At 35.6% G+C, this 14,335-nt stretch overlaps 1 protein-coding gene and 1 non-coding gene across 3 annotated transcripts; one reads left to right on the top strand and one right to left on the bottom strand.

The window, feature by feature from the left end:
* Positions 1 to 7,934: 7,934 nt before the first annotated feature.
* Positions 7,935 to 11,970, top strand: LOC110911763 (BES1/BZR1 homolog protein 4). Of its 2 annotated transcripts, XM_022156412.2 has the most exons (3): positions 7,936 to 8,277; positions 10,823 to 11,532; positions 11,783 to 11,970. In XM_022156412.2, the coding sequence occupies exons 1-3, from the start codon at positions 8,062 to 8,064 to the stop codon at positions 11,784 to 11,786; spliced, it is 930 nt and encodes a 309-aa protein (XP_022012104.1). In that variant the 5' UTR covers positions 7,936 to 8,061; the 3' UTR covers positions 11,787 to 11,970. The 2 variants fall into 2 exon arrangements, with proteins under 2 accessions (XP_022012105.1, XP_022012104.1); XM_022156413.2 differs by lacking the exon at positions 11,783 to 11,970 and having other exon boundaries at positions 7,935 to 8,277; positions 10,823 to 11,536.
* A 1,035-nt stretch (positions 11,971 to 13,005) lies between these two features.
* On the bottom strand, positions 13,006 to 13,079 carry TRNAI-AAU. Its single transcript has one exon. It is a non-coding gene; the product is annotated as a tRNA-Ile (tRNA).
* Positions 13,080 to 14,335: the final 1,256 nt, after the last annotated feature.

Below are 14,335 nucleotides of genomic sequence, written 5' to 3'. Positions count from 1 at the left end.
TTGAGTCTCTTAACATCACGTTAACATGTTAACATACAACCCTTTTAATGCCCCTTAACACAAGGTGGGAATGGTTTGCTATCTCGGTTAACATGTCATATCATCGTTAACACCTCAAATGTGATACGGTGTGCACGGTTCGGTTCGGTTATTAGCATTAACCGTAACCGTAACCGAAGTCGTCGGTTAATCGGTTCGGTTAATTCGATTAATTTGCCGGTTTTCGGTTCGGTTCGGTTAATTTCGATTAATAACCAATTCAAACAAGGGCTAATTTTTTTGCTTAGAAATACATGTAATGGATGTATAAATACATGAAATAGATGTATAAATACATGAATCGGATGTATAAATTAATGAAATGGAGGTATAAATGCATGAATATATGTTTAAATACATAAAAATGGAGGTATAAATAAATGAAATGAAGGTATAAATAAATGAAATGAAGGCATAAATAAATGAAATAGATGTATTATTACATGAAATGAAGTATAAAACATGAAATACATGAAATAGAGGTATAAAAGCTAGAAATATATAAAGAAATAAATGATTCGGTTCAGTTCGATTAATTTCGGTTAACCGATGGTAAAAAAAAAATATCCGTTAACCGACTTTCGGTTAATTCGGTTTTGGTTAATTTCGATTCGATTTTGTCGGTTTTCGGTTCGATTTCGGTTAACAGTTCGGTTATTGCACACCCCTATTTATAGTACACCCATGACCTTATACTCAAACTATATATATGAACACATACAAATTTGCTTGCAAATACCAATTAAAGTACATCATATAACCATAATTTAAATTTAAAATTTGCTTGCAAATATTTAGTTAAAAGTACATCATAATTTTAGTCATGATATAATTGAAGATAAATACACACGTTAAAAACTATTATATATTAGTTCTCACAGTTCGAATTGTTTATGATCTTGTATTGGGCCCTCATATGTACTTTCGTTTTAAGTGAGCATCACCAGAACTTGAGAAAGTTTTTAAAAGATGGCCTACATTTTTGTTGTTGAAGGATAAAAAAATACGTGTGCAATCAAAGATGATTTTAGGTTGCATGGGAAAAATCAACATTACTCCATGCTATTGTGTCGTCTATCTCACGCATCTAAACATTTTCATAATTTTCAGATTTGAACGTGTCTTTCATATCCATCAAATCTAGATGAAAGATTGAAAAAATTGAAAAAGAATATTGGATTTGAATAACCTCAACTTTCATCAATTAGTCGATACTATAACCAACTTTCGATTTCTACCACACCACTCCCAAACTAACTGAACCCTAATCCAGTTAGTTTTTTTTTGCTGATGTAACACTTGTGATTTGATGTGGCATCTGACGTAGAATTTTTTGATGACGTGGCGTGGCTGACTTGGCTTTTTGATGACATGGCAGCTGATGTGGCACTAGTTTGGTGACATGTCAGCAAACTGGGTTAGTGTTGGGTTAGTTTGTGGGTGCTATCGTCCAATAAATTGAAAGTTGGGAGTGGTGTGGTACAAATCAAAAGCTAAGAGTGCTATCGACCAATTGATGTAAGTTGGGTTATTTAAATCCAATTTCCAAAAAAATCAAACCTTGTTGAAATGAAAGATAGTTGATTGAAAAAGATTGAATGATAACACGTTGAACTAGAACAATAAAAATGAAAACATTGAATAACATAACGAATGAGAGCCATATGATAAAATAAAATAAAATAAAACAATACAAACGAATAACAAAGAGCAGATCCTGATTCATATAGTTTATTCATCATGGAGAACAGTAAACAAAAATCCTATAATTAATGTTGTAGCAAATGAATTGTAAGTTTATAACAAATTAACTTTTTTAAGGGGTTATTGAATTTTATCACTCTCAACTATTGGGTATTAGCCGTTGTCACTCTCAACTATCATTTTGTCTTCCACCACTCACAACTTAACACTTTGTATGTTGTGTTACTCTGCATGTGCACATTTCTTAGTGTTAAGTGTTAACTTGTGCTATTGGTGATATTAGGCTAACACTTTGTGAATTACTAATGACTGCAGGTGAATCTGCTCCTAAAAGACAAAATGGGAGCAAAAAAACCACTCAACCGGAGTGACACAAAACACAAAGTGTTAAGTTGGGAGTACTGGGAGCCAAAGTAATAGTTGAGAGTGACAGCGACCAATACCAAACAGTTAGGAGTGATAAAATCCAATAACCCGTTTTTGAATAATTTAGCGACAAGTTAACCTTTCTTAGAGCATATGATAACTAGAAGTTTTATAAAATAAACAGAACGATTATTAAGCAAATTATAAAGAATCATATGTTATCATTTGCTAAGATAAATTAGACAAACATTTAAGCAAATTATAAAGAATCATATGTTATCATTTGCTAAGATAAATTAGACAAACATTAAATCATCACGCTACTAATATTATACATATTGATTGAAAAATAATAAATATTGTTTGAAAAAAAGGAACTATACGCGTTATCACAATAGTGACGCACGTGCAGGTTATTGTCTTAATCTCCGTCATCACGTGGGTGGATGATCTTGTTCTGTCCCCACCCTTTCATCCAGAGTATTTTCATGCGCTTAATTACATGTATAATACCCTTTCTGGTTTTCTCTACTCATAACTTGTGGGATTCGTTGCGCTTAGCGATGGGTTTTTATCAGTATCGGTTTTGTTTATTACAGTAAACACGATATCGGCACTCGGCATAGCAATTGACACGTGTTTTATATCTATTGAAAACCATAAAAAATGAATGCCCATACTGATACCAGTGTTGTTCGGTTAGCATCGCTTACATTACCACCTTACCGATATGGTACTGACACGCAATATAGCTTAAGATACTGAATAATAATTTATTGCGAATACAAATACGTGTTCAACAAATTTTATATTGTAGCTTCGAGAAAAACCATAAAATGAATATGGTACCGATACCAATCTTGTTTGGTCAGTATATGTTTGGTTTGTGACAATATTAAAAATCAACTACATTCAGCCCGTTCGAATAGAACTTTTATCGAATCATAGGTAAATAATAAGCACATTGCGACAGTATATTCCTAATTTTATTAAACTCTATATTATGTTAACAAATAAACGAAAAGGGTAATCAAGTTTTTTTTTTTTTTTTTTTTTTTTTTTTTTTTTGTCTTTGATTTTTTTTTTAATTAAAGACTAATAAATAAATTCCAGAAAACTTGTTAAGTTATATCAAAACAGAAGGTAGACGGGCAACAAGCTGCGCTGTCAATCCTTTCTGAATTGCAAACTCCAACCTCCCGAACACAAACCCCTGCCCTCCTGGGGTCGAACAAGTGAAAACCAAAAAAATGAATATGGTATCAATACCGATGTAATTTTATCTGTACATATAGAGAGCCATAAAAACATATACATAATATGGTTACCAATTTTATATGATTGGTATATGTTTGATTTATGACGATAAAAAAAAATCAACTAATAAAAATACTAAAAAGACTATACTATTAAAAAGATAAACTACCATACATGGAGTGGAAAAACAAAAGCATCAAATGACAAAATAGAAATTGTTTATGTTCCCCTAATAATAATCAACTAACGATCGTTCAGTTAATTCACTCTTACTTAGTTATGTCAAATTAATAGTATGTAAAAGTATATAACTAACGATCGTTCTGTTAATTCGCTATTCTTTAATTATGTCAAATTAATAGAGTATATCAGTATGTACAAATCCTTGTAATTTGAGGTTAGAGTTTGTCTACAAAGAGTTACATTTTTAAAAAGACTAAAAAGTTGTATCAAATGAACATATGATAATCATTAAATTAAAGGTGGATGGTATATGAGTAATTCAAATAACTAACTATGAACTATAGTATGAGAACCTCCTACTACGGTATGGGAGGTTGAGTAAGGGTTTGGCTATGATTTAGGAACTTGACAGTTAAATGCCCAATTTTTCACGGTTAAAACATTTCAAAGGAATGCAAAGAACATGATACTCCACCTGAGTACTAGATTGAGCGATTGTATGTCGTTTCTTGAAACTCTTACCTATGAGATCGCATTCAAGAAACACAACAGATTACAGTAGATCGACAATCATCTAGACAACCAACCTAGGGGTGTTCTTCGTGTTAAAACATTTCAAAGGCGCCCTTAAGGTACCACATAACTAGGGGTGTTCTTCGTGTTGTTTTCTCGCGTTTTGGGGTTTTCGGGTCGAGTTGTTCAGGTTTCAAAACTAAAAATGTTATCCGGTAACCAAATCATTCTAGGTTTGGGTTTTATAAGGGTCGAGTTTCAGGTTAGTATAGTTTTATCGGTTCCAGACTGTTTAGTTCTCCCTCCCTACAATAGGAACTTTTGGAGGAATGCTCAGGTGACCCTATAGTCACATTCTGCAATATCTTCATAAGGGGCTAATTGAGCTCGGTTACTTGCAATGGAGTTGTATCAAAACTGGTATGTTCAATTAGGATGTTTTTGCTTTCCATTGTCAACAACCAATACCTTGCTGGGCTGACACCTTGACTTTATTTTGTAATTGTTTGTAGTTACGTAATGAAAGTTTACATTGAATGTTAAAAAAAAACAAGATGGGAAACCCGATTACAAAGGCGGTAGTAGCATAGGAGCACTTGCCACAAATGGTAGTGTATATTAAGGGCATGTTTGGCTAAGCTTTTTGAAACAACTTATTGACTTATTGGTTTTTTGAATAGTCATAAGCTCTAAAATGATGTTTGGCAATGAGGTTGTATGTGAGAGGAAAAATGCAATAAGTCAATAAGTCACTCCATACTGACTTTTCCAAAAAGCCAATAAATCAATAAGTTGTTTCAAAAAGCTTAGCCAAACATGCCCTAAGTAACCTGCTTAGAAAACAGGTAAAAAGTTCTTAAAAGCATACACAAAATAAAAACCTATACAACAAAAGTCCAAAAGTGCATTATCAAGGCAGGATTCATCGTGATTTATATATGAGCTTGATAGTTTGAGTTTTTTGTGCGAACCCAAATCATCAAAACTATATTTGTTAACCAAACCTTTAAGGTTAGTCAGGTTTGTCTTTGATATACATCAGATTCGGGTATAATAGTTTCTCAGGTCGGGTTTTGACATCCGGTATCAAGTGGATAAAATAAACACCCCTACTTAAGGAGGTAGGGGTGCTCCACTAGTGATGAAGTTCCATCACTCACAAGTCACAACATCTAATCAAGTTGCTCCATGTCATCGAGCTTTATTCCATCACTAGTGATGGATTTTAGTGGAAATGCCCATCACTCACCACAAACTCATCTCCATCATCAAAATCATTTACAAAACAACAAAACAACTGAATTGTAGTCAAATCATTCACGCATGATCACGAACACGCTTAATCTTTTCCACACGTGATATAAGGGACTGGCGGTGGTGTATAACGCGTATTCATGCGTGGACTTTCGTTCACCACAGGACGCCCCGTCCTGCCTAATACGTTATCGATCCATCCAGTAAGGCTATGGGGTGTGGGATAAAGCCCATAGCACGCCAGCGTCACGTAGGATCCACGTCAGCAAGGAGGCTTTATCACGCCCTCTTTTAACTTGCAGGGTGTGAGATAAAGCCCCCTCAATGCCTATAGCGCCCCTTATCTTGACCAACTTACCTCAATCAAGCCAAAAACGCTCGTTACCATGATGGAGCCTCATCAATGGCGCCCCACCGTAAATCAGAGGGTGTGGGGTGGTGGCTCTACACCTTTTGGCCTAAGACCACCCGTACTCGGGCGTGATCCACCAAAAAAATGCCCAATAACGCCCGATCAAGCCCCTCCTCCGCCCCCTGCGGTGTTTTCCGGCGTGATGTTTGTCGAAATTGCATTTGGCATTTTTTAAATAACGCTGATGATGATTTTGACTGACCAATGGGACTGTTCCAACGGCTAGTAACGGCTAGTTTCATTTATTTTTTTTTGTTTTTTTAACCTCCTCCCTATATATATATATATATATATATATATATATATATATATATATATATATATATATATATATATAAACTTCCTCAATTTTAAACACCAAAACTCTTACACAAACACTACCATTTTATAAAAATATGGATTCCCCTAGTTCCTTTTCCATAGTGAATTTTTACTACAAAGAGTTTTTTTGCGGATGGCGATGAATCCACAGATGAGGAGGTCGAGCAAGAGGCGGTTTCGAGTGCTTGTCAACTAGCGGTGAGATATGTGAAGCATTGTCACCGCCCCGAACCTGAAATTAAAACAAGAGATTATATTGAACGAGACCGACGCGCGGCACACGATCGGTTGATGAAAGATTATTTTGATGAGGCGCCGACATTTTCGAACCCAAAAATTTTTAGGCGTCGTTTCCGAATGAGTAAGCGGCTGTTTCTACGCATAGTTGACGACTTGGAAACCAACTACGATTATTTTAAACAAAAAACGGATGCGAAAGGGACACTTGGATTTACCGGTATCCAAAAGTGTACGTCGACGCTACGAGTCCTTGCTTACGGAAACACAACCGACATCAACGACGAGTATTTAAAATGGCCGAGAAAACAATGCGAGACACCTTGGAGCATTTTTGTCGCGGTACAATTCCTATAATTTACTATAATGTTTACAAGTTTTTTTTTGAAGCTTATGTTTATGTATGTTTTTTTTATAAAGGTATTATTGATTTGTATGGTGCGCGTTATCTTAGAACGCCCACATGGGACGACTTTCAAAAAATCTACGAGGTACATTCGGCTGAGCATGGTTTGCCTGGTATGATCGGGAGCTTGGATTGCATGCATTGGCGTTGGGATAACTGCCCGACCGCATGGCGAGGCCAACACACACGGGGTGACCAAAAAGGACCTACTGTTATTCTTAGGCGGTTGGCTCATAGGACCTTTGGGTTTGGTCGGCTTACTTTGGCGTGGTCGGGTCATGCAATGATATAAATGTTTTTGAACAATCTCTGTTGTTAGAGGACTGGATTTCTGGCAGAGCTCCAAAAGCGTCGTTTTACGCAAACGGAAACTACTACCCTCATGGATATTATTTGTGTGACGGAATTTATTCTAGGTATTCGATTGTCGTGAAGACGTTTAGTGATCCTATCGATGAAAAAAGAGCACACTTTAAAAAGGTTCAAGAGTCTTCACGAAAAGACATTGAGAGATGCTTTGGGGTTGTTAAACAACGATGGCAGTATTTGAGAAATCCTTGTCGTGCATGGACCAAGCAAAAAATGAGAGATGCTATGTACGCATGTATAATCATGCACAACATGATTTTGGAAGTCGAAGGAAAGGCGATATGCCAGAATTATGTATCGGAAGCCGTTCAGGAGGAGCATCCGCAAGCGTCAATGGAAGAAAGAGTGAATAATGCACGAGAATTGCGTTACGAACCGTTACATTCCGCGTTAACGGTTGATTTGGTACAATACGCATGGTCGGTTCGGTATATCCCACCTGATGGTGAAGAAGAAACGGAGGACGTAGTTGGCGAGGATGAAGAAAGCGAAGACGAAAACTAATGTACTTTTTTTTTAAGTTTAGTCGGTTTTTATTTTTTTTTTAATTTCTACTATTGTAATTTTTTTAATTTGATGAAGTATTTTAAGTTTTTAATTAAAAAAATAATTGTTTAATAATTGGAAAGACGTTATTAGGCATTATTCCCACTACGTCACTTTTCCAATAACGCCCAATAATGCTCACTTGGTGACTGGACACGTGACAATAAGAATGGGGGCATTATTGCTCAAACTCCTACAAACATGGTATAACAAATATCGCTTTTATAAGCCTAGACACGTGCGCCAGTGGCATTAACGTAATTCAAACCAATTACAAGGGCAGTTAATTCTGTCTACAACCCTATAAATATATCTCCCCTTTTTCCTCTGATATTCATCTACTGAATCCCTCAACCACTCGCCGGCGCCGGCGACTTTTCTGTTTCCGATCATCAACAAGTAACCGACTCTCCGTTAATCTACTAGCCGGATAAATATCATCGTTCACACATATATGACGTCGGGAACACGGTTGCCGACTTGGAAGGAGAGAGAGAACAACAAGCGTAGAGAGAGACGACGGCGTGCAATCGCCGCTAAAATATTCGCCGGACTTAGAGTTTATGGAAACTACAAGCTTCCGAAGCACTGTGACAACAACGAGGTGTTGAAAGCCCTATGTAATGAAGCCGGCTGGATTGTTGAAGAAGACGGAACGACTTATCGTAAGGTAATTCGAAATCTGTTTGTAGAATTGATGAAATGTTGTTATGCGTACTGGTGTTTTGCTAGTTTAATCGTTGAATTATAGTGTTCGTTTATTTCTGGTGCATAACTTTTAGTTTTTTAGTGAATTTGATTAGATCTAGTGCTTGATTGAGTTACTGTAATTGAAATATAGTAATCTTTGTTCTAATTGATGAAATGTTTCTATGTATACTATTAGATTGCTAGTTTAGTCATTGAATTATAGTGTTTAGGACTGAATATTGATATGTTTATTAATTTAGGATGTGCTGATAGCTGTTGGATGCTATTTCTGGTTTATAATTTCTAGATTTTTAGTCAATTTGATTAGATCTAGTAATCTATGTTCTGATTGATGAAATATTTCTATACGTACTGTTAGATTGCGAGTTTAATCGTTGAATTATAGCCGTTAGATCTTATCTCCGGTTAGGTTTTTAAGTTAATAATCTGATTAGATCTAGTGCTTGATTTCAAATTTTTAAATCGCGTTTGCCGTTGATGATCTGGTGGAGAATTTATCTTTAATTTCGGAATGAATTAAGCTGAAATCGTGCAATACAGCAGTAAAATAGGAGATATAAATCAACGGTGATGATGAAATTTGACTAGTCTTTGGTCACAAGCTTGTTTGTGGATCTAGAGATTTGTCGTTATAGGAGACATGATAACGTGCTTGCTGAGCAAATGGCGCATGTTATCATGATGGAGTAGCACTCAGATGACCTGTTTATTACATCTCTTTCAGTGCGTTCTCTCTCTCTCTCTCTCTCTCTCTCTCTCTCTCTTTCTGATCGTCAACGATGGAGACTCACTTTCCTTTTTTTCGTAAAATAATTATTCGTGTCCTATCCCCCTAAGCGTACGATACATTACTTTCTTTCTTTCAGGATTCACGTGGATTCACACGCATCACGAAAATTTCTTTTTATCCATTTTCTCAAGAAAATTGAACCACACGTTTGTCCTAAATTCAACTTTTTGAAAAAAAATGGCCTGGGAACAATAGTGATCCTTTCTGAAACACAACTATTGTCTATTAGTCTATTAGGCCCTCTGTTATGTTTGCGGGAAAGATCGTGGCGAGCCTGAGGTGGCCATGTGGGAGAGCGGGTAACACTGCGCCTCCCCCTGCATCCCGTGGTGTCACCATCCGGTTTGTCACTCGGAAAAAAAGGATTAGGGGATGATGTGGGGAAGGAAGCTAATGTGGAGGTGTGGGATGGTGGGGAACACCACGCCGCTACTGTGGCATGATGCGAGAAGCGTGGAATTCTGCATGTATAATGGATAGTCTTATCTTTAACATTTGAAACCACAACTACTAGTCTATTATCTGTAAATGTTAATATAACACTTGATAAGTGGTAAAGCTTAAAGTTTTAGTTAATTTCGGATGTTTGCCATCCGTAAGAAAACACAAGTTTCAAGTAGTACACATGAAAAGATTTTATGACACCAATATAGTAGGTTTAACAAAATGATTATGAACTTGATCTTGCAGCAGAAGTCTTTCCGAATATGTGCCTCTTCAATTACATAGCGGACCCAGGATTTATATTTTGGGGGTGCGATCGGAGGATTTAACCAAACTTTTAAGGGGGGCGATCGGGATTTTGGCTTAAATAGTACACTATTTTTTACGGGGTTATATCCATCAATGTGTGTTTGGGAGTGAGAGAACTCTAAAGTTCAGCGTATATTGGTGAGAGAATGTTCAGGATGAGTGGCCTCCTAGGAAGTTTCCCCCTGAGCAAACAAAAAACAAAGTAGTGGGTTAGCGATTGTCAAGGCGGACAATAGTTTTGTATTTTCTTATGATACGATATGCTCTCTTGCGTAGGTTCTTCATTATTATTTTTCGGATATTAGATGCACTATTATTCCAATACATGGTGATGATCTTGATACACTGCTATTGTGTTATCCTGATACATTATTATGTTGGTATTCTGCTATTTGATCATCCACTAGTATGGTCTCTGAAAACCTTAGGTGACCATATCTAAACTATATTAAATCATGATATATTTTCAAGACTTTACTACAAAGCTAAACCATCTTATCTTCATGATAAATGTACTAGATTTCATAAATGTATGTTCTCTATGTAATTCAAGACTTAAGAGACAGTTTTTTGGAAATACTTTTGCTATAACTAATGTTCATATTGATTTTGTTAATCCTAACTTGTTGGATTTCTTTCGTAAAATCTTTTATGTGCACTAGCTGTTGAAACGTCGAGTGTTTTCTCAAAGATGACAAGACATCCGAAATTTATGAAACCTTTAAGTTTTACTACTTGTGAATCTTAATAACACTTATAAACATTGTTGTTTTCAAATGTCACTAGAAAAGGACTCATTTGGAAAAAAAATAGTTTTTATAAGAAATTTACTGATTATATTGTATTCTCTATACCGGTTGGTATGAGCGACCGGATGTTACACTTTTGTCTTGGATAATATATATTTTCTTATCATGATTACTTTTTTCTAATGTCTTCCTCTGACTTTCTACTTGTGTAGGGCTGTAAACCTGTTACACGCGTGGAGGTTACAGGTGGATCGGCATCGGCCAGTCCAAATACTTCTTACAGTTTGAACCCCAGTTCATTATCTTTTCCAAGCTCCATCTCATCTCTCTATTCCGCTAATGGCAACCCGGACCCTAATTCTCTTATACCATGGCTAAAAAACCTTTCATCCGGTTCTTCTCCTTCATCCAATTTTCCTCACCATCTTTACACACCCGGTGGTTCAATAAGTGCTCCCGTCACTCCTCCATTAGCTTCACCTACTTGTCAGACACCGCGAATGAACGACATGGACCCCGCCTGGGTCCCACAACACTACCCGTTTTTACCGTCTTCAACCCCTCAAAGTCCAGGCCGTCAAACACCAACTGGTTCAGGATGGCTATCCGGGGTCCAAACGCCCCAAGAAGGACCATCGTCGCCCACGTTTAGTCTTGTCGCATCAAACCCGTTTGGTTTCAAGGAAGCACTTTCGGGTACTGGCTCACGAATGTGGACCCCGGGGCAAAGCGGGACTTGCTCACCTGCCATTACGGCTGGAGTTGACCAGACAGCAGATGTTCCTATGTCTGATGCGGTTTCATCTGAGTTTGCTTTTGGTAGTCATATGAAAGGTCTGGTGAAACCATGGGAAGGTGAAAGGATACATGAAGAATGTGTTTCGGATGATCTTGAGCTCACCCTTGGGAACCCTAGCACTAGGTAACTATCACTTCTCTAATTGGTGGGAAAATGGGTGGGTCGGGCCGGTTATGTAACATGTGAAAATGAGTTTGGGTCAAAATGGATGATTTACTCAGTCCAAGCGGCCAAATCGGGTCGATCCAAAACACCTTTAGAAAAGACACATTTTACTCCTTACCGATAAAACATAACCCGAATCAACTTATTTGATCTGTTATGTTTTTTTTTTTTAAAATATTATGAATTTCTAATGATTTTTTTATGGCAGATGAAGAGGGCGTGGTGGAATCTGCAATGTATCATCAGCTGATTTTCTTTCTTAAAAAGATTTTTTTTCCCAGAAAGAGGAGAGAAATTCATAGTAAATTATAGGTGATAGTTCTTGTGTGATGGTATCTCTTTATTTAAGTATTTTTCTATTTTATATTTTTTCTAATTTATTTATTTTTGTTCCCAGAGAATTACATCATTGACACACCAAATACATATATTATTTTACTTCTTTTATTTCATGTAAATTCTATAAGAGGTAGTGAGATTCGTGCGAAAATAAAACGATATACAACAGATGGCTAAAACACAACCTGCATTACGAACCCAATATATGTTTTCTACTGTTGTTATTTTCATAATGGGCTGTAAATCGGTGACACAAAAGGTTTTAAGGTTGGTGATGTTTATAAACATAAGAGTATTATACAAAAAATTCTTCGGTGTCACATGACATGCAACCCTTGTATGTAGGTTGGCCAATGTCTACCGCACCTGACAAAAGCTTGTGTGTTTTTTGAGTGATTTTTTTCCTTTTATCCCCATGTAGATAAATATGGTATCTTTTGCAGATAGTATAGTTTGTTAATCTTATGACCATTCAAAGAAAATCGAGTTTATACATCCAACCCCATGGTGACTCATAAGTTTTTTGGGTCCAAACCGGATGATAAAATTTGGGACCTTTTTATATAATTCCTTTTGTAGTTCATGTAGTTTGTTACTATTGCGACCATTCAAAGGAAATTAAGTTTATGTATCCGACACTCAGGGTAGTTTAAGTGTTTTTGTTGGCCAAAGCGGATGATTAAATTTTGGACCTTTTCGTCAAATTTTTTTAGTTAATTGGCTTTTGATTATGTGATTCTTATATTATATGAATATGTATGTATGTATGTATGTATAGTTAGAAACCACAAACCATCGCAACAATTACAAAGCGAAATCACGTAAATATAAATTTTCTTTTTTACAATTCGAAAGGCTAAAGTCATTGCTTTATTTCCCTCTCCTTTAAGCCTCCCTTGTCGACACCAAGTCTTTGAATGAACAAAACATCATAATTCCATTTTCATATGGTGAAGAAGCATAAAAAAACTTTTCATAATCAGAAGCAGAAATTCTGTATTATGAAGACTTTAAGTGTACTTAATGAAAAACATGTCAGGGACCAGTTGAAATATATGCAAGGGGAAAGAAAGAAAAAAATAATCAGATAAATGGCCCATGCAGGTCTCGAACCTGCGACCTTCGCGTTATTAGCACGACGCTCTAACCAACTGAGCTAATAGGCCCTTTGTCTTTCTTTTCGGGTTTAACGACATCAAAATTAGAGGGTGGGTTAAAACTTAATATATAAGATAAAAAGACAATGGTTTTATACTTTTATTCATTTAAATAAGATAAAAAGACAAAAAATGGTTTTATACTTTTATTCATTTAAAGATGCATTTGTATATACTAAAAGATACAACTGTATTTATAATATAAAAATCGTAATAAAATTTAAAAAATTATAACGTCACATAACAATGTCTAAAGCATCTCAAAGCCTGATATAAACTTATGCGGCAAAACGATACATGATTTCAGTTATATAACAATGTCTTAAGCATCTCAAAGGCTGATATACACTTATGCGGCAAAACGATACAGGATTTCAATTATTTTTTTATAAAATGTCTAAAAAATAATTATAGTTTTTTTTTCATATATTTATAAAGGTAGTATTTTCACAATAAGACTATCATATAGGGTTAATCATAATAATTTAATGTTATAATATATATTATTTCTAATCAATATTATATAGTTTACATTATACCAATTGCTTAATCAACTAAAAAATGAATTACAAGTAAGGTCTATGTAAATAGTAAGAAAAAAACATGCAATTGACCCTTTGGTTTAATGGCATAGTGGTTAAGAGCTTGGGATCTCTAAGGTCTCAGGTTTAAACTTGACTTAAATGGGTTTTTTCTCACAGTGGCAGGTTTCCTTTTTGATGATATTTTTGGGTGAGTCAGGTTTGGAACGTCAAAATCAATATGGGCGGTTGACATCCCGTCTCAAGAAAGCTCACTCAGATATGGGGATATTTTCAAACGCCCGAAAAAAAGTAAGAAAAAAAAACATACCATGGAACTGACCCATAGATGAAAACCTCAACCCAAATTTGAAGGATGAAATAAATTTTCTTACATAACTTTCTTTGCATTCTGAATAAAAATTTCTTGTAATTAGAACTTAACTATCTTATTGAATTTAATTAGTTTATACATTTTGAGATATCGAAGTCACCTTTGTGAACAACATAGACAAGAACTTAATAATATAAACAAACAAATAGATATTAGACAAAAACTTAATAATATAAACAAACAAATAGATATAATACTCCCAACATGACCATATACATTTCCGCTTTGTGCATATTCATTTCAAATAAATCCGTTCTCTAGTTTTTACTTTTTTTTTTCTTCCCTAAATCCATATTCATTTTTCAGTCTCACTCTCTCTAAAATACACACCGGTTTTTATAGTGTTGGCC

Source organism: Helianthus annuus, chromosome 15 (assembly GCF_002127325.2).
Source record: "Helianthus annuus cultivar XRQ/B chromosome 15, HanXRQr2.0-SUNRISE, whole genome shotgun sequence".
NCBI lineage: Eukaryota > Viridiplantae > Streptophyta > Magnoliopsida > Asterales > Asteraceae > Helianthus > Helianthus annuus.
This window is presented reverse-complemented; position numbering and strand designations above follow the sequence as displayed.